General features: G+C 39.4%; 1 protein-coding gene across 3 annotated transcripts in view; it reads left to right on the plus strand.

Annotated features, from left to right (window-relative positions):
• Window positions 1-556: 556 nt before the first annotated feature.
• MAN1A2 (mannosidase alpha class 1A member 2) overlaps window positions 557-25,317 on the plus strand; it is a 143,542-nt gene continuing 118,781 nt past the window's right edge. For 2 of the 3 annotated variants that reach the window (XM_060090359.1, XM_060090360.1), the window contains exon 1: window positions 557-2,201. In XM_060090359.1, coding sequence (XP_059946342.1) covers window positions 1,897-2,201 — 305 coding nt within the window. In that variant the 5' untranslated portion in view covers window positions 557-1,896. The remainder of the gene's footprint in view (window positions 2,202-25,317) is intronic. The other variant, XM_060090358.1, reaches the window with a different exon arrangement.

Here is a 25,317-nt window from a genome sequence, read left to right on the forward strand (position 1 = left end):
CACGGTTGGTGCTCAGTAGAGATGACTCGAGCTTCGGGTGCCCAACGACGTGCACATGGGCTGTAAGGAAGAAGATGGAGACTCAGTCGTTGAGCCCTAGGGACCAATGGTCCATAGTTGAAGACACGATCTCCACAAAGCAATATTAAACGTTAACCTTGGCGGTCAGATCCCTTTAGTCCTAGTAACCCTTGGATTGCAGCGAAGCCTTCGGGACATGAGCCTCCCCGCCCTCCCCGCCCCCAACCTCCCAAACGCCGGGTCAATCCCACGAACTGACGATGCCGAAGCCTGGCACCGGTGAAGTTGTCAGTGAAGCGCGGACGGTCGACCTTCTCCCATCACGTGCGCAGACGCCGGCTGCAGGACGCTTCCGGGGGGCGGGCAGCCGACGGGCGGGAGGGCGAGCGCTGGAGTCCGCAGCAGCAGCGCGAAGCCGGAGCGCGGGCCGGGCCGGGTGGGGCGGAGAAGGGGCGGGGGCGGCGGCGGCGGGGCCGGGAGCGTGCGCGCGCACCTCACACTCCGCCGCCCGGGGACGCCCACTCGCGAGTCGGGGCCGGAGGCAGGCCCGAGCCATCCGCCCCACCCCCGCACGCCCGCTCCCCTCAGGAGTGTGCCTAACGGGTGTCGGCAGTCGGCTGCTCCGCGCCCTCCCGGACTAGGGAGCCACGGGACGAGGACCAGGCCGCAGCCCCCCACCGCGTGGACGCGCTGCCTCTCCCGCAGCCGTCGCCGCCACCACCAGAGCGAGCGGCTGCGAGCGACCGGAGGTTGCGCGGCGGAGGCCGCCACGGCGGCCAGGGAGGAAGGAGACGCAGCTGACCTCTGCCCGCCCGAGGCGCTACTGCTCTCGCGAGCCCGGGGCGGCCGCCGCCCCCGGGCTGAGCGAGGAATGAGCAGGCGCTTGCCCCGGGTTCTCGGACAGGGGGGCCGCGGCTTTGCTTCTTCCCACGCCGCGGGGCCGCGGGGGCTCGGTCGCCGCGGCCGGGCACGGCGGGGTCAGAGGCAGCCTCGCTCCGGGAGCCGGCGCCGGGGTTAACTTAACCCGCTGCCGAGAGGAGGAGGAGGAGCCGCCGAGCGGGGGCGGCCACCGCGCCTCCCCTCCCCCCGTACACGCCGGGGCTTCTCAGTGGCCGCCGAGGAGGAAGTTCCGCTCCCTGACAGACCCGGGCGGTAGCAACAGCGGCCGCGGCGGCCGCGGCTGGGAGGGCGCAGGTATTTGGGACGCGGATGCCCTTCGCGCCAGCCGTCGAGGGAGCAGCGTCGGAGCTGTCGCCGGCCCCCGGAGCCCGGGGACAGCGTCGGGAGGCGTGGGCATCCGAGCCCTCCTTCCTGCTTTTCGCCCAGCGCCGTTGCTTCGGCTTCCCGGCGAGGCGGGTGACCCTCCTCCCGGTTGACTGACTTCCGAGGAGCCCCTTGTTTTTCCACCACTGAGGCTCAGAGATTCTGCAATCGAAGCATCGGAGGAGCTCAAGTGAACCTTCTACAGCTCCTTGGATCACGTTAGGCTCCCTTTTGGGGGCGGGAAACCACGTTGGAGCATCTCCCGGAGGTTCAGGAATGGAAGAACCCACCTTGCATCCTCTGTGTGGTGTTGCTTGTCTGATCTACCCTTAGGAATGAAGAGGAGACTTGTAATCACCCGGTGAAGTACTGAGAGCCAGATGGCAAAGAAAGTATCACAGGACTTAAACTAGTGATCGTTTGGGGGCCACACTCGTTTCTGCATGCAGTTGGATGAGCGTGAAAGAGGCGCCCTATTGAAACGCACAGCAGTCTTTTAAGAGGAGGAAAATTGAGTGTCCCCATTTTTGCCAGGATTCTGAAGACTGTTCAATGTATCGTACATTTGATGTAAGATGAGAACTTTATAAAATATTCTGCCCAAGAGCGTAAATGATGACTACCCCAGCGCTGCTACCCCTCTCTGGACGAAGGATACCACCTCTGAACCTGGGGCCGCCTTCCTTCCCGCATCACAGGGCTACCTTGAGACTTTCTGAGAAGTTTATCCTCCTCCTTATTCTAAGTGCCTTCATCACCCTGTGTTTTGGGGCATTCTTCTTCCTTCCAGACTCTTCAAAACACAAACGTTTTGATCTGGGTTTGGAAGATGTGTTAATTCCTCATGTAGATGCCGGCAAAGGGGCTAAAAACCCTGGAGTCTTCCTGATCCATGGACCAGATGAACATAGACACAGGTTTGTTTATTTCAGAAGTTCTGATATTAACATTTGGCAGAGCAAGGTATGGTTTATTGCATCAAACCTGTCATTTTTTTTGGCGGTAAAATGTAACTTTCCTTGAGTCGTGAGAGTTGTATTTTTTCACAACTAGTTAAATAGAATCATAAACTGGAAGGACACCTAGAGCCCCATCCAAAGTCCAGTTCCTTCCTTTTATGTAGGAGGAATGTTTGTGCTCAGGGGTGTTGTGTCTTATGTGAACAATTGGGAATGGAGGTATGAAGACTTAACCTGAAGAAATAGTGACATATGCCGCGCCTTCATTTATTAAGAATGTGTTGCATTCAATCATTGTGCCACCCTGTGAAATAGATCCATGGAATCCTGACATCTTCTCTGGGTTTGTTCTCTCCCAAAGGGCTCTCATCTCTGGCTGGTAGTTAAAGCTTAGTAGGGAATCTTAGCTTTTTAGGAAGACAAATACAGGCACAATAGATGTGTTTTGGTGCTCTGTGTGGAATCAGTTAAGTTAAAGAGATCACTGAATCTTAAGTCACTCACTTTGTGACTCTTGTAGACAAGGTTTGGTTATGTTTTAACATTTAATTTTGCTGTTTTTTTTTCCTAAATGTGAAAGATGGAGTGTATCGAATAACTCTTAGAATTTGCTTGATTAAAGGGTTCACATTCTTTAAAATCAGTAAATCCGAAGTGAGCAAGATTGGGAGAATATGGGCAAATTAGGATAAAATGGGGGCTCTAGTTACAGTCTCTTTAAATCATTTATGTAATTTGTATCAAAAGAACCTGGGAAAGTAGTTTGCTTTCTTCAAACCTACAGTTTTTTCTTTAACCTGCTAAACCTTTCCCCTTTTTTCTTTATTTTTTAAAATAACTTTTGAGCATGCAAAAAAATCATATGTCTCAGTTCTGTTCTCAACTGATGTTTTAACTTTTCATCATGCACGAGGTTTTTGAAAAAGCTTGTGTTCAAATGTTATCCTAAGTTAAATACTTTAGAAAAATGCACTGTTGTAATGAGAGCTGGTTTTTCCTTTTTCTCAGTCGAGTTAATTTGTTCTTTGCTTGTTGTTTCTGTGACTTTGGGCTGAACCTTATGGAGTAATTACTTCTAAAATTGTTTCATATCATTCGTCTGTAACCAAATTAATTTGAAAATTTTGCCATCATTTTCAACTTCTGTACTCTTTTCATTTGTTTCTTTTATTTTCCCCTTTGCTCTTTGTGACTTCAAGAAAAATCTGATATAATCTGTGAAATAACGTTGCTGAAAAATTAACACTGAAAGTAGTGTTTTCCTTGAAAACCTTATTTCCCATGTTATTTATAATGATAAGTATTTTTTTAAAAAAAGATGTTAAGACTGACTTCAGAGCTCTTTGAAGTCATGAATTAACTTTATTTAACTCTTATAAGTTGTCTGTCATATATTTAACAATTTACTTTATATTTTGTGTGGTCTAAAGGTTAAAAAATATGGCATTTTCTAGTTTAAAAGCATTCACATAGAAAAATTCTTCGTGAAGTGGAATTTAAATTTCAAATTTGAATGAAAATACAGATATGTCAATTTTTTTCACATTTAAAAAAATCTGCTTAAATCTCTTAAAACAAGAATTCTAAAATTTATATAGCCCTTGAATACATACGCTTCTGTTTCGCTGTACAAAACTGTTGGATCGCTGAGTTTGGAGTGAGAGATTGGTTATTGAGTTCTCTTAACAAGGGATGGTGAGTGAGCCAAATTCTGGGTTTTGGGTAGTAAGAGTCTGGATAACAAGTGGTACATGTGAGAACTTACTCAAATCTATTTGGTTCCTGAGTTGTGGAAGGCAAGAATTCAGATAGAGTTCAGGTATTGAGGGATCCCTGTATTAACTTTGTGTATATTTTACGTGGTTATGTCAGTTTATTTTTTTTTTAACATCTTCATTGGAGTATAATTGTTTTACAATGGTGTGTTAGTTTCTGCTGTATAACAAAGTGAATCAGCTATACATATACGTAGAACCCCATATCTCCTCCCTCTTGCGTCTCCCTCCCTCCCTGCCTATCCCACCCCTCTGGGTGGACATGAAGCACCAAGCTGATCTCCCTGTGCTATGCAGCTGCTTCCCACTAGCTATTTGTTTTACATTTGGTAGTGTATATATGTCCATGCCACTCTCTCACTTCGTCCCAGCTTACCCTTCCCCCTCCTGTGTCCTCTAGTCCATTCTCTTATGTCTGCGTCTTTATTCCTGTCCTGCTCTTAGGTTCTTCAGAACCATTTTTTTTTTAGATGCCATATATATGTGTTAGCATACGGTATTTGTTTTTCTTTTTCTGATTCACTTCACGCTGTACGACATCTAGGTCCATCCATCTCAGTACAAATAACTCAGCTTTGTTTCTTTTTATGGCTGAGTAATATTCCATTGTATGTATGTGCCACATCTTCTTTATCCATTAATCTGTCGATGGACACTTAGGTTGCTTCCATGTCCTGCCTATTGTAAATAGAGCTGCAATGAACACTGTGGTACATGACTTTTTGAATTATGGTTTTCTCAGGGTATATGCCTGGTAGTGGGATTGCTGGGTCGTATGGTAGTTCTATTTTTAGTTTTTTAAGGAACCTCCATACTGTTCTCCATAGTGGCTGTATCAATTTACATTCCCACCAACAGTGCAAGAGGGTTCTCTTTTCTCCACACCCTCTCTAGCATTTACTGTTTGTAGATTTTTTGATGATGGCCATTCTGACCGGTGTGAGGTGATACCTCATTGTAGTTTTGATTTGCATTTCTCTCATGACTAGTGATGTTGAACATCCTTTCATGTTTTTGTTAGCAATCTGTATATCTTCTTTGGAGAAATGTCTATTTAGGTCTTCTGCCATTTTTGGATTGGGTTGTTTGTTTTTTTAATGTTGAGCTGCATGAACTGCTTGTATATTTTGGAGATGAATCCTTTGTCAGTTGCTTCGTTTGCAAATATTTTCTCCCATTCTGAGGTTGTCTTTTCGTCTTGTTTATGGTTTCCTTTGCTTTGCAAACGCTTTGAAGTTTCATTAGGTCCCATTTGTTTATTTTTGTTTTTATTTCCGTTTCTCCAGGAGGTGGGTCAAAAAGGATCTTGCTGTGATTTATGTCAAAGAGTGTTCTTCCTATGTTTTCCTCTGTTTTATAGTGTACGGCCTTACATTTAGGTCATTAATCCATTTTGAGTTTATTTTTATGTATGGTATTAGGGAGTGTTCTAACTTCATTCTTTCACATGTAGCTGTCCAGTTTTCCCAGCACCACTTATTGAAGAGGCTGTCTTTTCTCCATTGTATATTCTTGCCTCCTTTATCAAAGATAAGGTGACCACAGGTGCGTGGGTTTATCTCTGGGCTTTCTATCCTGTTTCATTGATCTGTATTTCTGTTTTTGTGCCAGGACCATACTGTCTTGATTACTGTAGCTTTGTAGTACAGTTTGAAGTCGGGGAGCCTGATTCCACCAGCTCCGTTTTACTTTCTCAAGATGGCTTTGGCTCTTCAGGGTCTTTTGTGTTTCTATACAAATTGTGAAATTTTTTTGTTCTACTTCTGTGAAAAATGCCATTGGTAGTTTGATAGGGATTGCATTGCATGTGTAGATTGCTTTGGGTAGTATAGTCATTTTCACAATGTTGATTCTTCCAATCCAAGAACATGGTATATTTCTCCATCTGTTTGTATCATCTTTAATTTCTTTCATCAGTGTCTTATAGTTTTCTGCATACAAGTCTTTTGTCTCCTTAGGTAGGTTTATTCCTAGGTATTTTATTCTTTTTGTTGCAGTGGTAAATGGGAGTATTTCCTTAATTTCTCGTTCAGATTTTTCATCATTAGTGTATAGGAATGCAAGAGATTTCTGTGCATTAATTTTGTATCCTGCTACATTACCAAATTCATTGATTAGCTCTAGTAGTTTTCTGGTAGCATCTTTAGGATTCTCTCTGTCTAGTATCATGTCATCTGCAAACAGTTTTACTTCTTCTTTTCCAATTTGGATTCCTTTTATATGTTTTTTTTCTCTAATTGCTTTGGCTAAAACTTCCAAGACTGTGTTGAATAATAGTGGTGAGCATGGGCAACCTTGTCTTGTTCCTGATCTTAGTGGAAATGGTTTCAGTTTTTCACCATTGAGAATGATGTTGGCTGTGGGTTTGTCATATATGGCCTTTATTATGTTGAGGTAAGTTCCCTCTATGCTTACTTTCTGGAGGGTTTTTATCACAAGTGAGTGTTGAATTTTGTCAGAAGCTTTTTCTGCATTTATTGAGATCATCATACGGTTTTTCTCCTTCAGTTTGTTAATATAGCTTATCACACCGATTGTTTTGTATATACTGAAGAATCCTTGCATTCCTGGGATACACCCTACTTGATCATGGTGTATGGTCTTTTTAATGTGCTGTTGTATTCTGCTTGCTAGTATTTTGTTGAGGATTTTTGCATTTGTTCATCAGTGATATTGGCCTGTAGTTTTTTCTTTTTTTGTGACATCTTTGTCTGGTTTTGATCTCAGGATGATGGTGGCCTTGTAGAATGAGTTTGGGAGTGTTCCTCCCTCTGCTGTATTTTGGAAGAGTTTGAGAAGGATGGGTGTTAGCTCTTCTCTAAATGTTTGATAGAGTTTGCCTATGAATCCATCTGGTCCTGGGCTTTTGTTCGTTGGAAGACTGTTAATCACAGTTTCAGTTGCAGTGCTTGCAATTGGTCTGTTTATATATTCTGTTTCTTCCTGGTTCAGTCCCAGAAGGTTGTGCTTTTCTAAGAACTTGTCCATTTCTTCCAGGTTGTCCATTTTATTGGTGTATAGTTACTTGCAGTAATCTCTCATGATCCTTTGTATTTCTGCGGTGTCAGTTGTTACTTCTCCTTTTTCATTTCTAATTCTATCGATTTGAGTCTTCTCACTTTTTTTCTTGATGATTCTGGCTGATGGTTTATCAATTTTGTTTATCTTCTCAGAGAACCAGCTTTTAGTTTTATTCATCTTTGCTGTCATTTCCTTCATTTCTTTTTCATTTATTTCTGATCTGATCTTTATGATTTCTTTCCTTCTGCTAACTTTGAGGTTTTTTTGTTCTTCTTTCTCTAATTGCTTTAGGTGTAAGGTTAGGTTATTTGAGATGTTTCTTGTTTCTTGAGGTAAGATTGTATTGCTATAAACTTCCCTCTTAGAACTGCTTTTGCTGCATGCCATAGGTTTTGGGTCATCGTGTTTTCATTGTCATTTGTTTCTAGATATTTTTTGAATTCCTCTTAGATTTCTTTGGTGATCTCTTGGTTATTAGTATATTGTTTAACCTCCCTGTGTTTGTATTTTTTACAGATTTTTTTCTTGTAATTGATATCTAGTGTCATAGGACTGTGGTCGGAAAAGATACTTGATACGATTTCAATTTTCTTAAATTTACCAAGGCTTGATTTGTGACCCAGGGTATGATCTAACCTGGGGAATGTTCCATGAGCCCTGAAGAAGAAAGTGTATTCTGTTGTTTTTGGCTGGAATGTCTTATAAATATCAATTAAGTCCATTTTGTTTAATGTATCATTTAAAGCTCGTGTTTCCTTATTTATTTTCATTTTGGATGATCTGCCCATTGGTGAAAGTGGGGTGTTAAAGCCCCCTACTGTGATTGTGTTACTGTCGATTTCCCCTTTTATGGCTGTTAGCATTTTCCTTATGTATTGAGGTGCTCCTATGTTGAGTGCATCAATATTTACAATTGTTATATCTTCTTGGATTGATCCCTTGATCATTTTGTAGTGTTGTTTTTTGTCTCTTGTAATTGTTTTTATTTTAAAGTCTATTTTGTCTGATATGAGAATTGCTACTCCAGCTTTCTTTTGATTTCCATTTGCATGGAATATCTTTTTCCATCCCCTCACTTTCAGGCTGCATGTGTCCCTAGGCCTGAAGTAGCTCTCTTGTACACAGCATATATATGGATCTTGTTTTTGTATCCATTCAGCCAGTCTGTGTATTTTGGTGGGAGCATTTAATCCATTTACATTTAAGGTAGTTATCAATATGTATGTTCCTATTACCATTTTCTTAATTGGTTTGCTTTTGTTATTGTAGGTCTTTTCCTCCTCTTGTGTTTCCTGCCTAGAGAAGTTCCTTGAGCATTTGTTGTAAACCTGGTTTAGTGGTGCTGAATTCTCTTAGCTTTTGCTTGTCTGTAAAGGTTTTAATTTCTCCATCAAATCTGAATGAGATCCTTGCTGGGTAGAGTAATCTTGGTTGTAGGTTTTTCCCTTTCAGCCCTTTAAATATGTCCTGCCCCTCGCTTCTGGCTTGCAGAGTTTCTGCTGAAAGATCAGCTGTTAACTTTATGGGGATTCCCTTGTATGTTATTTGTTGCTTTTCCCTTGTTGCTTTTAATATTTGTTCTTTGAATTTAGTTTTTGATAGTTTGATTAATATGTGTCTTGACGTGTTTCTCCTTGGATTTATCCTGTATGGGACTCTCTGTGCTTCCTGGACCTGATTGACTCTTTCCTTTCCCATTTTAGGGACGTTTTCAACTACAGTCTCTTCAAATATTTTCTCAGTTCTTTTCTTTTTATCTTCTTTTACTGGGACCCTATAATTCGTATGTTGGTGTGTGTAATGTTGTCCCAGAGGTCTCTGAGACTGTCCTTAGTTCTTTTCATTCTTTTTTCATCATTCTGCTCTGCGGTAGTTATTTACACTATTTTACCTTCCAGATCACTTATCCTTTCTTCTGCCTCAGTTATCCTCAATTGATTTGTTCTAGAGAATTTTTAGTTTCATTTATGGTGTTGTTCATCATTGTTTGTTTGCTCTTTAGTTCTTCTACGTCCTAGTTAAACGTTTCTTGTATTTTCTCCATTCTATTTCCAAGATTTTGGATCATCTTTACTATCATTACTCTGAATTCTTTTTCAGGTAGACTGCCTATTTCTTCTTCATTTGTTTGGTCTGGTGGGTTTTTACCTTGCTCTTTTCATCTGCTGCATATTTCTGTGTCTTTTCATTTTGCTTAACTTACTGTGTTTGGGGTCTCCTTTTTTCAGGCAGCAGGTTCGGAGTTCCCGTTGTTTTTGCTGTCTGCCCCCAGTGGGTAAGGTTGGTTCAGTGGGTTGTGTAGGCTTCCTGGTGGAGGGGACTGGTGCCTGTGTTCTGGTGGATGAGGCTGTATCTTGTCTTTGTGGTGGGCAGGACCACGTCCAGTGGTGTGTTTTGGGGTGTCTGTGAACTTATTACAATTTTAGGCAGCGTCTGTGCTAATGGGTGGGGTTGTGTTCCTGTCTTGCTAATTGTTTGGCATAGGGGGTCCAGCACTGTAGCTTGCTGGTCGTTGAGTAGAGCTGTGTCACCGTTGAGATAGAGATCTCTGGTAGAGCTTTTGCCATTTGATACTCAGTGGGGCTGGGAGGTCTCTGGTTGACTAGTGTCCTGAACTTGGGTCTCCCACCTCAGAGGCTCAGGCCTGACACCTGGCTGGAGCACCAAGACCCTGTCAGCCACACAGCTCAGAAGAAAGAGGAGGAAAAAAAATTAAATAAAAAAAAATTAATAAGATAAATCTATTAAAATAAAAAGTAAAAAATATTGTTAAAAATAAAACAGTAATAAAAAAAGAAGAGAGCAGTCATAGCAAAAAATAAAACCACCAATGATAACAAGCACTAAAAACTGTACTAAAAAAAGAAAAAAAAATAAAGGAGAGAATCCTAGAACACATGGTAAAAGCAAAGCTATACAGACAAAATCACACAAAGAAGCATACACATACACACTCACAAAAAGAGAAAAAGGATAAAAATATATATAAAAAAGAAAAAGAGAGCAACCAAATCAATAAACAAATCTACCAATGATAATAACCTCTAAATACTAAACTAACATAAACATAAAGCCAGAAACAAATTAGTTGCCGAAAGCAAACCCAAAGTCTACAGTTGCTCCCAAAGTCCACCTTCTCAATTTGGGATGATTCGTTGTCTATTCAGGTATTCCACAGATGCAGGGTACATCAAGTTGATTGTGGAGATTTAATCCGCTGCTCCTTAGGCTGCTGGGAGAAATTTCCCTTTCTAATCTGCTGCTCCTGAGGCTGCTGGGAGAAATTTCCCTTTCTCTTCTTTGTTCGCACGGCTCCTGGGGTTCAGCTTTGGATTTGGCCCCACCTCTGCGTGTAGTTCGCCTGAGGACGTCTGTTCCCACCCAGACAGGATGGGGTTAAAGTAGCAGCTGATTAGGGGGCTCTGGCTCACTCGGGGGGCGGGGAGGGGTACAGGGTGGGGCGAGCCTGCGGTGCCAGAGGCTGGCGTGATGTTGCAACAGCCTGAGGTGTGCCGTGTGTTCTCCCGGGGAAGTTGTCCCTGCATCACGGGACCCTGGCAGTGGCGGGCTGCACAGGCTCCCGGGAGGGGAGGTGTGGATAGTAACCTCTGCCTGTACACAGGCTTCTTGGTGGCTGCAGCAGCTGCGTTAGCATTTCATGCCCGTCTCTGGAGTCCGCGCTGATAGTTGTGGCTCACGCCTGTCTCTGGAGCTCGTTTAGGCGGTGCTCTGAATCCCCTCTCCTTGCGCATCCGAAAACAATGGTCTCTTGCTTCTTAGGCAGGTCCAGACTTTTTCCCGGACTCCGTCCAGGCTAGCTGTGGTGCACTAGCCCCCTTCAGGCTGTGTTCACGCAGCCAACCCCAGTTCTCTCCCTGGGATCTGACCTCCGAATCCCGAGCCTCCAAATACTCAGCCCCCACCCGCCCCGACGGATGAGCAGACAAGCCTCTCAGGCTGGTGAGTCCTGCTCGGCAGTGATCCTGTGTGCGGGAATCTCTCTGCTTTTTCCTTTGCACACCTGTTGCTGCTCTCTCCTCCATGGCTCCGAAGCTACCCCCCACCCAAGCCCACCTCCCGTCTTTGCTAGTGAAGGGGCTTCCTAGTGTGTGGAAACTTTTTCTCCTTCACAGCTGCCTCCCAGAGGTGCAAGTCCCTATTCTTTTGCCTCTGTTTTTCCTTTTTTCTTTTGCCCTACCCAGGTACGTGGGGAGTCTCTTGCCTTTTGGGAGGTCTGAGGTCTTTTTCCAGCGTTCAGTAGGTGTTCTGTAGGAGTTGTTCCACATGTAGATGTATTTTTGATATATTTGTGGGGAGGAAGGTGATCTTCAAGTCTTACTTCTCCGCCATCTTGAAGGTCCCCCCCTCAGTTTATTTTTATATCGATTGTCACCATATCTGAAAACACAGTCTGTAGTTGTAAGAATTCTTCTAATTTGAACTATGAAATACATTTCAAATTAGAGATCATTCCAATAATAAGACTACAATGTAAAACACTAATATATAAACATGAACATTTAAAAATAATTCGGAAAGGTAGCATTTTAACAGATATAGTTGGTACTAAGATCATGCTTATTTTGGATGTGGGTCAAAGAACCATCTTTCTTAATTTGGAAAATACAACTTGATGATTTATCTTAATTTTAAATGTGTGGAGAGGAGTGCAGGATAGAGGGATGAGGAACCTTACTTTAACGGAGAAGTAATGAAAAATAAATCATGGCCGTTATTTCTTATGGTATTGAACAGATACTTGTTGAATTGGCTTTTCTTAATTAGTGTAGTTAGGTACTTAAGTTCTGGAGTCAGACTGTGTGGATTCATACCCTAGTTTGTCACTGATTAGATGTGTGATTTTTTTTTTTTTGTGGTACGCGGGCCTCTCACTGTTGTGGCCTCTCCCGTTGCGGAGCACAGGCCCCGGACACGCAGGCTCAGCGACCATGGCTCACGGGCCCAGCTGCTCCGCGGCATGTGGGATCTTCCCTGACCAGGGCACGAACACGTGTTCCCTGCATCGGCCGGCGGACTCTCAACCACTGTGCCACCAGGGAAGCCCGGATGTGTGATTTTGAGCAAATTTTTAAACTCTATGCATAAGTTGCTTCCTCTGGATGATAGTGGCATCACTTTATAGATTGTTATATTGAATGAGATAGTACACGTGAAGTGCTCAACATAGTTCTTAGCATTTAGTAAATGCTCAATATATATTAGTTATTATTATCATTAATTATAGTTTTAACTTAATATTTTAATTCTGAGTCTACTTACCTTAAAATATTGTACATGTTCCTGAAAAGTTGGGTAGAAATTAATTAATATTTTAAAAGTACACCAGACCCTTATTGTCTAAAGGAATACTTTATAACCAAACTGTTTAGCAACAAATGTGTATTGCATGTCTGCTGTGTATCAGGTCCGACTTCTATGGAGCTTCGCATCTTGGGGGAGGGGTGGGAGGGGATGACAGGCATTAAATAAACATTTATTTTTTAGGTGTGATGAGTGTTATGAAGATGTATTCAGTATTATCAGAGCACATAATGTGTTTTAGCCTGTGGAGTGGGGGTCGTGGGGACAGGCAGTGGGAGTAGGGAAGGCTTCTTGAGGAAACAACTGCTGAGAAGCTTACAAGTAGGAGATTGCTAGGTCAGGTAGAGTTGTGGGAAAAAAGTGGTCAAAGCAGAGGACACAACATGTGTGAGAGCCCTAAGTAGTACTGTTGTTGAACCCAGGTTATGTGCCTGATGCGCAGTGAGGCCAGACAAACCAAAACGTCAGAGTTTGGAGTGGAGAAAGGTTTATTGCAAGGGCCAATCAAGGAGAATGGTGACTCATGCTCAAAAGACCCGAACTCCCCAAAGATTTTGCGGGAAGAGTTTTTATAGGCAAAATTTCAGGGGAGAGCGGCAGGGTGTGTGACCTACTTCTCATTGGTTGGTGGTGAGGTAACAGGGTGGTATTCTAGGAATTTCAATCATCAGCCTTCTGGTTCCAACCAGTTGGAGGTCCACATGCTTGTGCTCAGCCTGAAAATACCAACCTGCCCCTGGATGGGGGCCCTAGTTCCTGTAGAAGAACTCAGAGATATGAATGAGATTGTTATGCACAGCCCTGAGGAAGAACCAGGCCCCTGCCCCATCACTGCACTATTGTTTCCTTCTGCTGTTCCCTCACTCCCCTAATTAGTAACTGAATCTGCCCTGTGGAACTTAGGAAAGGTCTTGGAGGTGGAAAGCCTTTTTCCTACAAACAAGAAACCAGAAGCAGAAAGGGTTTTGTGCCCTGGAGGTCCCCACGGGGTCCTGCTCAGTTTCAGTATCATTGAGGATCTTAGAAATATTCAGATTCAGTATGGCTGGTGTAGAGATTAGTGGTGTGCGGCTAGGTGAAGAGACTAGATGACAGGTCAGATTTGGCCTCCTTATTGTTTGGAAAGTTTGAATGAGTTGCCAGCATTGACATATCAGGAAAATTTCACACAAAAGTCTGGATTTCTGGCTTCTCTTGAAAAATGAGAGGATATAACAACATCCAAGTCTGTATTTTCAGATGGCAACGCTCAGCTGGATCCAGGCAGCTGCTACTCCCTTTAGTGGGGCATGGACTCTTCATTTTATGCCACTCAATTAAGTTGCCCGATAAGTAAATTTAATGAATCAATGTTTAACCTGGTTGTTGTTGAGTTTGGAATCCCTAGGCGGGATCCTGGAGAGTTTTTAGTCAAGTATTTTGATCTTTATGTTAAGTACCATGGGAAGTCATTGAAGAGTTTTCATTAAAGCAAGGGGATGTCATAATCATTTAATATTTTTAAAAAATTTAAATAATTACTTTGGTTGCAGTGTAAACAGTGGATTGGAGAGGAACAGGAGGAAATGTAGTGAAATCAGTTAGGAGAGCCTAGGTCACAGAGGATATTGGCTTAGACCAGAGTGATGAAAGTGGAAGAGGAGAGAAATTAGTGGAGAAAAGTAGTTGATTCAAGAGATGTTAAACTGTTAAGTTTCACAGAAGTTCGTGGTTGATTGAATATGGGGGCTAAGGTAGGAGGAGGAGGTAGTTCAGGATAACTCCCAGTTTCTGGCTGACATGATTATGGATTACTAAGAAATATATACTGTATTTTTTTAAAAAATATTTTATTTATTTATTTATTTTCCTTTTTTTTTTTTTTTGACTGCGTTGGGTCTTAGTTTGCAGCACACGGGATCTTTTTGTTGAGGCATGTGGGATCTTTTCGTTATGGCTCATGGTCTGCTCGGGTTTCTCTCTAGTTGTGGCATGTGGGTTTTCTCTCTCTAGTTGTGACACGCAGGCTCCAGAGTGTGGGCTCTGTAGTTTGTGGCACGTGGGCTGTCTCGTTGAGGCGTGCGAACTCAACAGTTGTGGCACACAGGCTTAGTTGCCCCATGGCATGTGGGATCTTAGTTCCCCAACCAGGGCTCGAACCCATGTCCCCTGCATTGGCAGGCGGATTCTTTACCACTGGACCATCGGGAAAGTCCCAGAAATATCCGCTGTATTTAACTAATACTTTAATTTATGTAATTGTTACTACATGAATTTAAGATAAAGCATTTTCATGAGGAAACCTGTATGTTCCCTTCTGTTAAGTGGTTCATAAATAATCTAGAGTTTTCAAACAATATATATCTTCCAGATGATGACATAAAATGTGTAGTTTGATGTTCATGACAGTCATGTTTAGCATCTGTGATTTTGAAGTAACCAAAATAGGTATTGCTTATAGTATACATGAATATTGTTATAAATATATAGTGATACACATAAAGTATCATGTTCATAATTTGTGTACATAATAGACTTATCTAATAAGAATTTTACTTTTTTTCCCCTGAAACAGGCCTGATAGGAACCCTTTATTCACAATAGTTTTATACATATATATATAAAATACATACGTACAATATATTGTCAGTGTGTTATTTACATTTTCCTATTTCTGTGCCTACATATAGGTTTTCATTTATTACATTCATTTTATTTAAACCTTTCTAATTTGTAAAATGTAACTATTATACAAAGATACATAAAAGAATAATCCACACTATTCTATAATAGATAGTATTTATATATAAATACTCATGCAGCCACCTTCCAGATTGAGAAAACAAACATTGTCAGCACCCCAAAAGCCTCCAGATCATCACTTCCCAAACCAACCCTCCTCAGTATTTCCTGGCCCCATTCGTGTGTTTGACTTTTATGGTAATTACAACCGTGTGTTTCCCTACGGTTTTACCACTAGGTAAACATCACTAAACAATATAGTTAAGATTTTCCTGTTTAAACTTTTACATAAGTATATAAATGATGTATGTACTGTGTCTTGCCTTTTTTTGTGTGAAGGGGCTCAATATTATCTTGCTAAGATTCCATCATGTTGAAGTATGTGGTGGTAGTTTATTTTCATCACTATGTAGCATTCTATTATATGAAAATATTACAGTTTACTTAGTTCAGTCTCGTATTAATGGCCATTTGTGTCATTTTAAGTTGAGGATAATATAAACAATGTTTCTTTTATAATAAGAATTTCATTAATTTTCACTTTCGAAATTGACATTTGTTTTATATATTGGCATTATATAAATGGGCTTTGTGGTTTTGTTTTGTTTTTAAAATATTCAGTTGAATTGCCAGTAAGTTTCATCCTCCAGTCAGGATTTTGCAAGTATGAATTGAATACCTGAGGGTCGGGTGTATGTTAACTTCTCATAGTTTCCTCAGACGTAAAGAGCATAGGCTTTGGAGTTAGAAAGACTTAAAGTTGCATCTTGGTTCTACTAACTAGCTGTGTGACATTGTACTAGACATAATCACTCTAAACCTGTGCTGGACATATGGTAGTCACTAATGTCATGTGGCTTTTGAACTTGACACCAGATTGTAGCATGCTTTGGTGAGAGTTTCTCAAGTTTTTCATGTCGTGATTTGTATTTTTTGCTTGATTCATTTTTGCTTTCTGTTGCAGGAGTAGAGATTTTATATCTCACTATTGTGATTTTAGCTTTCTTATCATCTTTCCTCATTTCATTTCTCTTCCATGCCTCCCCCACCCCCACCCTCATCCTGTTCTTTACTTAGGGCTTACTGCTCCTGTTTTAGGGAGGTCACACATTGTATCCTCTAAGTCTGCGGGGCTTTCCTTTGTTATATATTTCCCCTAATTGGCTCGTGGTTATTTTTCCTACTTCCCTTTACTCAGATGTGAATAACGTAAGATCAGTTTATACTTGACATTTATCAGTAATTTGTGGTGTAGATGTCTTTGTTGATTTTTTTTGGATCTACTTGCATATTGAGTGAATACCCTTTTCAACTCCATAGTTGGAGTACAAATTGATTTGTATAGCTCTCAGTCTGTTTTCCTCTGTTCTAATATCTTTAAGTCATTTCACCTGTGGTGCTAGAGTAGATTTCACAATTCCGAGTACAATTGGCATCATGGACAACTACTGAGATTCTTCTTGTTCTGCCTCTTACCACCTAGAATACAGTTTTTCATTCTACTTCCCCCATCCTCCAGGAGTTGTTCTCTGACATAGCCTAGCTAATTAAATAATAAGGAAAGAATTGGGAAGAGACTATGGGGAAAGGAAAGTTGAACAGTGCTCTGACTACATAAAGGTTTCTGTCCCATTTTATCACTGGGTCTCTGAGATAAGTTACAGTTGGGGTTGTGTAGTAGTTTGGATATTTTTTGTTTCATGAGTTAAATATGGTTATAAGTTACTGAAGAATTCTTCCAGATTCTGACATGATGGCTCTTATTTCTTTGATAGTCTGAGTTTTTATCATTTTCTGCATCTTTCATAAGTATTAGTAGTAATTTGGAAGAAACTGTGTTTTGGGTCTGCTCATCAGATGACATTTTGTATACCCTTATTTAAAGTATAATTTTGATTCTAAGCAAAGTGATAATGACTTTGCTTTTATTAGTTCAGCATTATAAAATCACTGTTATAAAATCAGTATGTTTTTCATTCTTCTCAGAAATGAATAAAATATTAGTATGGTATGGTTAAATTGCAGAATGCCAAGGTATGTCCTGATTTTCATGTTGGTCAGGAAATGTTGAAAATTGCAGGAGATGACATACTGTTCAGTGCCCCAGAAGTTGAATGCTAATAGGTAAACATTATTTATTGGATGAAGTTAAATGTTTTAAGGAAATAAAATTTGTTCAAACATATTGATAGTTTATTTGCTTTAAAGCTATAATAGTCTTTCCAAAATTTCTCTTGGGTGTCATAACAAGTGTTCTAGGGCTGTGAAATGTTTATTTTTATTTATTAATATTTCTTTTGATTTTTCTTCTTATTAAAGTATCAAACATACAATCTCAGAATATTCCTTCTATATTATTAACGTAGACTTATGTAGATTATGAAGCCTCTATAATATGTAGTCTAAGATTAGGTTTTATTTTTTATCACCATTTAGTATTATAAATCTGTGCTTGAATTACCTTGACTTGCTTTTAATCTTATTTCATAATAGTGTTCTTTGATCTACAGCAGTCTTGTTAATATTAATTTACCCATTAACAGCTGAGATTGCCCACATCCACAGATAGATTTATTCCCTTACTTTCCCTGCCTTTAGGTAATCTTTTTCCCATGTACTTTTATCTTTCTCATGTATTGTCTGTGACTGCATATTTATAATCATCTGCTTACTTATCTGTTGTTCCCAGTAGAACATGGGCTCCTTGAGGACAAATGACTGTTCTTTTAATTATTTTTGTATTTCCAATGCTTGAGGTACATTTGACCCTTAATGAAAGTATATATCTTTTTATTTTAAATTGAAGTATAGTTGATTTATAGTGTTGTGTTAGTTTCTGGTGTGCAGCAAAGTGATTCAGTTATATATACATATGTTCTTCATTTTCTTTTCTGTTGTGGTTTATTGCAGGATATTGAATATAGGTCCCTGTGTTATATAGTAGGACTGTGTTGCTTATCTATTTTACATATAGTAGTTTGTATCTGCTAATCCCAAACTCCTTATTTATCCCTCCCTCACCCCCTTTCCATTTTAGTAACCATGTTTATTTTCTATGTCTGTGAATCTGTTTCTGTTTCGTAAATAAGTTCATTTGTGTTGTATTTTAGATTTCACATATAAGTGGTATCATACAATATTTGTCTTTCTCTTTCTGACTTTATTTAGTATGATAATCTCTAGGTCCATCCATTTTGCTGCAAATGGCATTATTTCACTATTTTTATGGTTGAGTAATACTCCATTGTGTAAATATACCACACCTTCTTTATCCATTCATCTTTTTTTTGGCTTTTATTTTATCTTATTTTATGTTTTTATTGGAGTATAATTGCTTTACAATGGTGTGCTAGTTTCTGCTTTAGAACAAAGTGAATCAGTTATACATATACATATGTTCCCATATCTCTTCCCTCTTGCGTCTCCCTCCCTCCCACCCTCCCTATCCCACCCCTCTAGGTGGTCACAAAGCACCGAGCTGATCTCCCTGTGCTATGCGGCTGCTTCCCACTAGCTATCTATTTTACATTTGGTAGTGTATATATGTCCATCTTTTGATGGACATTTAGATTGTTTCCATGTCTTGGCTATTGTAAATAGTGCTGCCATGAGCATGGGGGTGCATGTATCTTTTCAAATTAGAGTTTTTTCCGGTTCTATTGCCAGGAGTGGGATTGCTGAATCATATGGCAGCTCTGTTTTTAAGCTCTATTTTATAAGGAACCTCATACTGTTTTTCATAGTGGCTGCACCAATTTATATTCCCACCAGCAGGGTAGGAGGGTTTCCTTTTCTCCACACCCTCTCCAGCCTTTGTTATTTGTAGACCTTTTAATGATGGCCATTCTGACCAGTATGAGGTGGTACCTCATTGTAGTTTTGATTTACATTTCTCTAATAATTAGTGATATTGAGCATTTTTTCATATGCCTGTTGGCCATTTGTATGTCTTCTTTGGAGAAATGTCTGTTTAGGTAATCTACCCATTTTTTGATCGGGTTCTTTGTTTTTTTGTTACTGAGTTGTATGAGCTGTTTGTATATTTTGGAAGTTAAGCCCTTGTCAGTTGCATCATATGCAAGTATTTTCTCCTAGTCCGCAGGTTGTCTTTTGTTTTGTTGGAGGTTTCCTTAGCTGTGCAAAAGCTTGTAAGTTTGATTGGGTCCCATTTGTTTATTTTTGCTTTTATTTCTGTTCCTTGGGAGACTGCCTTAAGAAAACATTGGTACGATTTATGTCAGAGAATGTTTTGCCTGTGTTCTCTTGTAGGAGTTTTATGGAGTCATGTTTTATATTTGTCTTTAAGCCATTTTGAGTTTATTTTTGTGTATGGTGTGAGGGTGTGTTCTAACATTGATTTGCATGTGGCTGTCCAGCTTTCCCAATACCACTTGCTGAAGAGGCTTCTCCATTGTATTTTCTTGTCTCCTTTGTTGCAAATTAATTGACCGTAGGTGTGTGGGTTTATTTCTGGGCTTTCTATTCTGTACCATTGATCCATATGTCTGTTTTTGTGCCAATACCATGTTGTTTTGTTTTGTTTTTCCTTTTTGGCCATGCCGCATGGCTTGTGTATTTCCCCAACCAGGGATTGAACCTGGGCCCTGGCAGTGAAATCACCAAGTCCTAACCACTGGAGTGCCAGGGAATTCCCAATACCATGCTGTTTTGATTGCTGTAGCTTTGTAGTATTGTCTGAAGTTTGGGAGGGTTATACCTCCAGCTTTGTTTTTTTTCTGCAGGATTGCTTTGGCAATTCTGGGTCTCTTATGTTTCCATATAGATTTTAGAATTATTTGTTCTAGTTTTGTGAAAAATGTCATGGGTAATTTGACAGGGATCATATTAACACTGTAGATTGCTTTAGGTAGTATGGCTATTTTAACAGTATTGATTCTTCTAATCCAAAAGCATGGGATATTTTTCCATTTCTTTGAATCATCTTCAGTTTCCTTTATCAATGTTTTATAGTTCTCAGCATATAAATCCTTCATCATCTCCGTGGTCAGGTTTATTCCTAAGTATTTTTTTTTTTGATGCGATTTTAAAAGGGATTGGATTTTTAACTTTCCCTTTATGATATTTCATTGTGAGCATTAATGCAACCAATTTCTGTATATTAATCTTGTTTCTTTCTCCCTTGTTGAATTTATCAGTTCTAGTAGATTTTTGTGGAGTCTTTAGGATTTTCTATATATAGTAGCATGTCATCTGCATATAATGTCAATTTTACCTCTTCTCTTCCAATTTGGATACCCTTTATTTCTTTTTACTTTCTGATTGCTGTGGCTAGGATTTCTAATACTGTGTTGAATAGAAGTGGTGAACATGGGTATTCTGGATTTTAGCAGGAAGACTTTCAGCTTTTCACCATTGAGTATTATGTTAACTGTAGGTTTGTCATACATAGCTTTTATTATGTTGAGATATGTTCCCTCTCTACTCACTTTGGTAAGAGCTTTTATCATGATTGGATGTTGAATTTTATTAAATGCTTTTTCTGTGTGTATTGAGATGATCATGTGATTTTTGTCTTTTCTTTTGTTGATGTGGTGTATCACATTGATTGATTTGCATATGTTGAACCATCTGTGTGAGTCTGGGATGAATCCAACTTGATTGTGGTGTGTGATCTTTCTTATGTCTTGTTGGATTTGGTTTGCTAATATTTTGTGGAGAATTTTTGCATCTATATTCATCAGAGATATTGGCCTTTAGTTTTCTTTTTTGGTATTGTCTTTGTCTGGTTTTGGTATCAGGGTGATGGTGGCTTCATAGAATGACTTTGGGAGTGTTCCCTCCTCTTCAGTCTTTCGGAAGAGTTTAAGAAGGATCGGTATAAGTTCTTCTTTGTATGTTTGGTAAAATTCCCCATTGAAGCCATCTGGAAAAGTATATATCTTGAATAAACGATGTCTATGGCAAGGTGACAAATTCCACAAGAGAAGATGTACACAAAATGCTAGGAGGTATTGAGAGATAAGATGCAAAGGTAGGACGAATGATGTCTTAAAGTGAGAAGGATATGGTCTTTAATAAAGGTTCTTTATTAAAAATAATGTTAAAAACTCAGGAATTATTCATATTTGCCCTTTCTAGAAAAAACTTTTTCATACACATGTATCTAAGGTATTTTGTATGTCCTCACATTGAATTTTTCCTTCTTTAGGAAAAAAAATAACAGTAGAGAGTATGTGATGAGTGTTTTCACATGTTTAACCTTTAGTCTTTACATCAGACCTGTAAGTTAGGTATTACTCATCTTATTTTTACAAATATGAACACTTTAAAATCTAGATCTTGCCATAGTTAGAAAGTTGGCACCACAGAAGCTAAGCATCTACTTAAAATCTGTAGTATGTGGTAAACATTACTTTAATTGATTAACTGGGCAAATGTTATGTTTACTATTGTTTGAAGGTTATAAAAATATTTAACTTATGGTTTACGCTGACTACATATTCTTGGCTAGGAAAATGTTTGCTACTTTCTTTTTCCATAATTGTACAAATTCTGTCAGAAAACTTTGTTTTGATTGTCATTAAATTTTTGCTGGATTTTTTTCCCTTTTAGAACATGGTTGTAATGAAGCATGGATGGAGATTTATTTACAGATTGGCTTTTAGGATTTATTATAAAGCAACATCCACTTTAAAAGGCATTGATTCCAATGATTTATCTTGGAATTTTATGTAGTCCAGAAGGAAGGCATCATTGTATATTTAAAAGGGCATTGGGCTCAGTGTTAAGAGATAGGGGCTCTAGTTTCAGTGTTGTCCTTGCTGGATGCATTTCATCAAGCTATTTAACTTCCTTTGTGCCTTATTTATGAAATGAAGGAATTGAATGAACCTTTAAAGATTCCTTCCAGCTCATGCATATGAAATACCAGTACTTTTATGAAGTGGGGACTGAAGAATGTGTAGTAATTTAGTTCAAGGCATTACAGATACTTTGAAAATAAAGTGCATACTAAATAGGAATTAGTGTCATTTCTATATATAAAAATTAAGATTAAAAAATCATTTTATGGGGCTTCCCTGGTGGCGCAGTGGTTGAGAGCCCGCCTGCCGATGCAGGGGACACGGGTTCGTGCCCCGGTCCGGGAAGATCCCACATGCCGCGGAGCGGCTGGGCCCGTGAGCCATGGCCGTTGAGCCTGCGCATCTGGGGCCTGTGCTCCGCAACGGGAGAGGCCACAACAACGCGAGGCCCACATACCGCAAAAAAAAAAAAAAAAAAAAAATCATTTTATAAATGACTAATTCATTTATATCATATTATGATTATTTATATAATGAAATATGTACCAATTTAAAGAGTGTAAATGACTGAAATGCTGTTTTTATAAATTCTTATTTCTCATAAGTTTAAAAGTAAAACTTACTGGACATTTTTTATACAAGCCTGAAAGTAATAGGTATATTTACAAAAGTATTTCCAGGTGTCATTTTTGAGCTCAGTTAACAATTACATCTCTCATATAAAACTTCAGGATAGATTCTATGGAAAACAAGAGTGCTTGAGTAATTCAGGCCTCAGACCCTGTGAAGGCTCTTATTACCCCAATGCCAAATTTTCTTTAAGATTATAATTTCCTAACCTCAGTATTGAAAGATGCCATTGAAAGTGTCTGTTCTTTTGTTCTCCATGTCTTAATAAGAGCTTTAGAGATAAGTTATGTAAATAGTTTAAAAAAAAAGGATGCGAAGTAATCTGGAGACTACAAAGAACCATGTGTGTATTGTTTTTCCTTTTACATTTTTGACATTTACATATTTATAATATCAACCTCTGTTACTTGTGTAGGTCTCTTGGTCTCTCCTTAGTGATATCACATTCACTTATTAAGCAAGTGTTTTTGAGTATGATGTACCAAGCATTATACTAAGTATTGGGGTTATTGGAGAATATTACAGGGGATTAATTTTCAGCTGGACACTACTGAGAAAGTTAAACCTTAGATTCAGATCTTAACATTGTCTTAAAGCATATAGTATTATCTTTGGAGTCAGATTCTGAGGGTCTGAGAGATGTCTTTTCACCTAGGTGAGGCTCAAGTATATGCATTTAGGTCTTTGGTATTTTTTGAGAGTTCAGATAAGTTGTTACCTTACCTTTCTTCCTTTCTTTTTTTCCGAATATGCATTTATGTCATTAATTTATGCATTTCTGACGTATGGACAGGGTTATCAGGAAGTGAGATGCAATGTTCCTTTCTTTAATAAGGAACCAGACCCTGGCATCTAAAAGATGATGCCAATCATTGTGCTAAATTGAGATTTGGTACAATTATATGTATTTGTGTATCGAAAACTGTTTATGTTTAGCTCTATAGGGTTGTATTGTAAGTTTATTTATAAAATTACATGTGTTCATGACTTCTTTAATTACTTTGCAGTTAGGTGGCATCTGATAGAAAGTTTATATCTTTTTGGTGTGTATAATAAATGTAAATTATTTTTTCTGTTAATTTGTGATGCCATTAATAAACATTTACCTTTCATGGCCTAGATTTTTTTCCTCCACTTAAAAAGATTGGTTATATCTAGGGTGCAGTGAACATTGATCGGCTGGCTCCTCTTGCACTTATACTGTTGGTGTAAGTGTAAATTAATAGAATTTTTGTGATGAACAATTTAGTAATCAACTATTTTAGTAAATATCAACTACTTTAAAGTACATATTCTTTAATTTAGAAATTCTTCTAAGAACTTATTCTTGGAAAATCTTTACATCATTGCACAAGAAGTGTTTAAGAATGTCCCCTGAAGCTATAACATGATATATTGTGAATGATCCAAATGTGTGTTATCAGAGAATTGGTTAAATAAAAGATAATATATCCCAGATTATAGAGAGTTCTTTTTTTCTTTAAACCCCCTATGGATCTTTCCGATTACTCCTACTTAGTATGTGCTTATTTTCTTGATCTGCCTGGCAAACTCGGTTTTTTCTTTTTTTTTCCTTTTAATTTCTATTTGAAGATCATGCCTTTCTAATGCTATTTCCTATGTAAATCTGTTTTCAGGTTGTACTCGTGTGCTTATTAGAAAATGCCTATGCTGTTAGATACCTCTTCTATCTATCCTATGGTCCCCTGGTACCTCACCTGTAGTTATTTACTTCCTCTGCTGTGATCTTCCTGTTTGGTGCTTACTTTGTTTACATATTTATTAGATTGTGAACTCCTGTGGGCAAATAATGTGTCTTATTTTTCTTATATTCCCTGCATCTAGCTCAATGCCACTCACATTTGGTAAATATTTGTTGATTATCATTGAGTTAGGCTGAAGTTGATTCAATGACTGATAACTATTTAACCTGAAATTACCATTAATTCAAACTAAAATCCCCTAAAACCCAAGTTAGATTAATCTGTAACAGCTCTTTATGTAAATAAAATCTTTTAATGCCCACATAAATGACCTGTATCTAACTAAATTTAAGATAGAGACAGTGAGTTTGTGTTGATGGTTCATCAACTGCTTTATTAAAGTGGGAACACTAAAGAAGTTGGTATTTGTGGGAGCTACATGACTAGAGTACTTGGATTTGGTGTAGAAGCTGAGGGTCAGTGAATTTCTCTGTGCTTCACCTTGAATTGCTTTCATCCTCTTTCAGGTGGCTGACAATTACTTGTATTGAGAAACAGTTGGACTTTTCTATTAACATTTTTTTTTTTTTTTTTGCGGTACGTGGGCCTCTCACTGTTGTGGCCTCTCCCGTTGCGGAGCACAGGCTCCGGATGCGCAGGCTCAGCGGCCATGGCTCACGGGCCTAGCCGCTCCACGGCATGTGGGATCTTCCCGGACCGGGGCTCGAACCCGTGTCCCCTGCATCGGCAGGCGGACTCTCAACCACTGCGCCACCAGGGAAGCCCAACATGTTTTCTTAAGAATGGGATTCACTCTTATAGAATTTGTGAGCCCAAGTGTGATAGAATTTGTGTTGTTTGGTTCTTAACTATATAATATAATCAGTACACTGGAAGAATACATGATTTTGCTTAAAAGGGTAACATTCAGAAAGTTCTTTGTTATTTATATGACAGTGTTATTCTGTGCAAATGGGGTATTTTAATTGGCTGTTGCAAATAATCTTAGACTGTATTTGTGAACAACTCCCTTATAATGGTTGATACCTCTTGATTACTTTGAGTTTAAAGAGTTATTCATGACGTTGAAGGAGTGACATTTCTCTTTGGAAGGGCTTAATTCCTTTAGGCACTTGCC

Source organism: Mesoplodon densirostris, chromosome 2 (genome assembly GCF_025265405.1).
Source record: "Mesoplodon densirostris isolate mMesDen1 chromosome 2, mMesDen1 primary haplotype, whole genome shotgun sequence".
Classification (NCBI taxonomy): domain Eukaryota; kingdom Metazoa; phylum Chordata; class Mammalia; order Artiodactyla; family Ziphiidae; genus Mesoplodon; species Mesoplodon densirostris.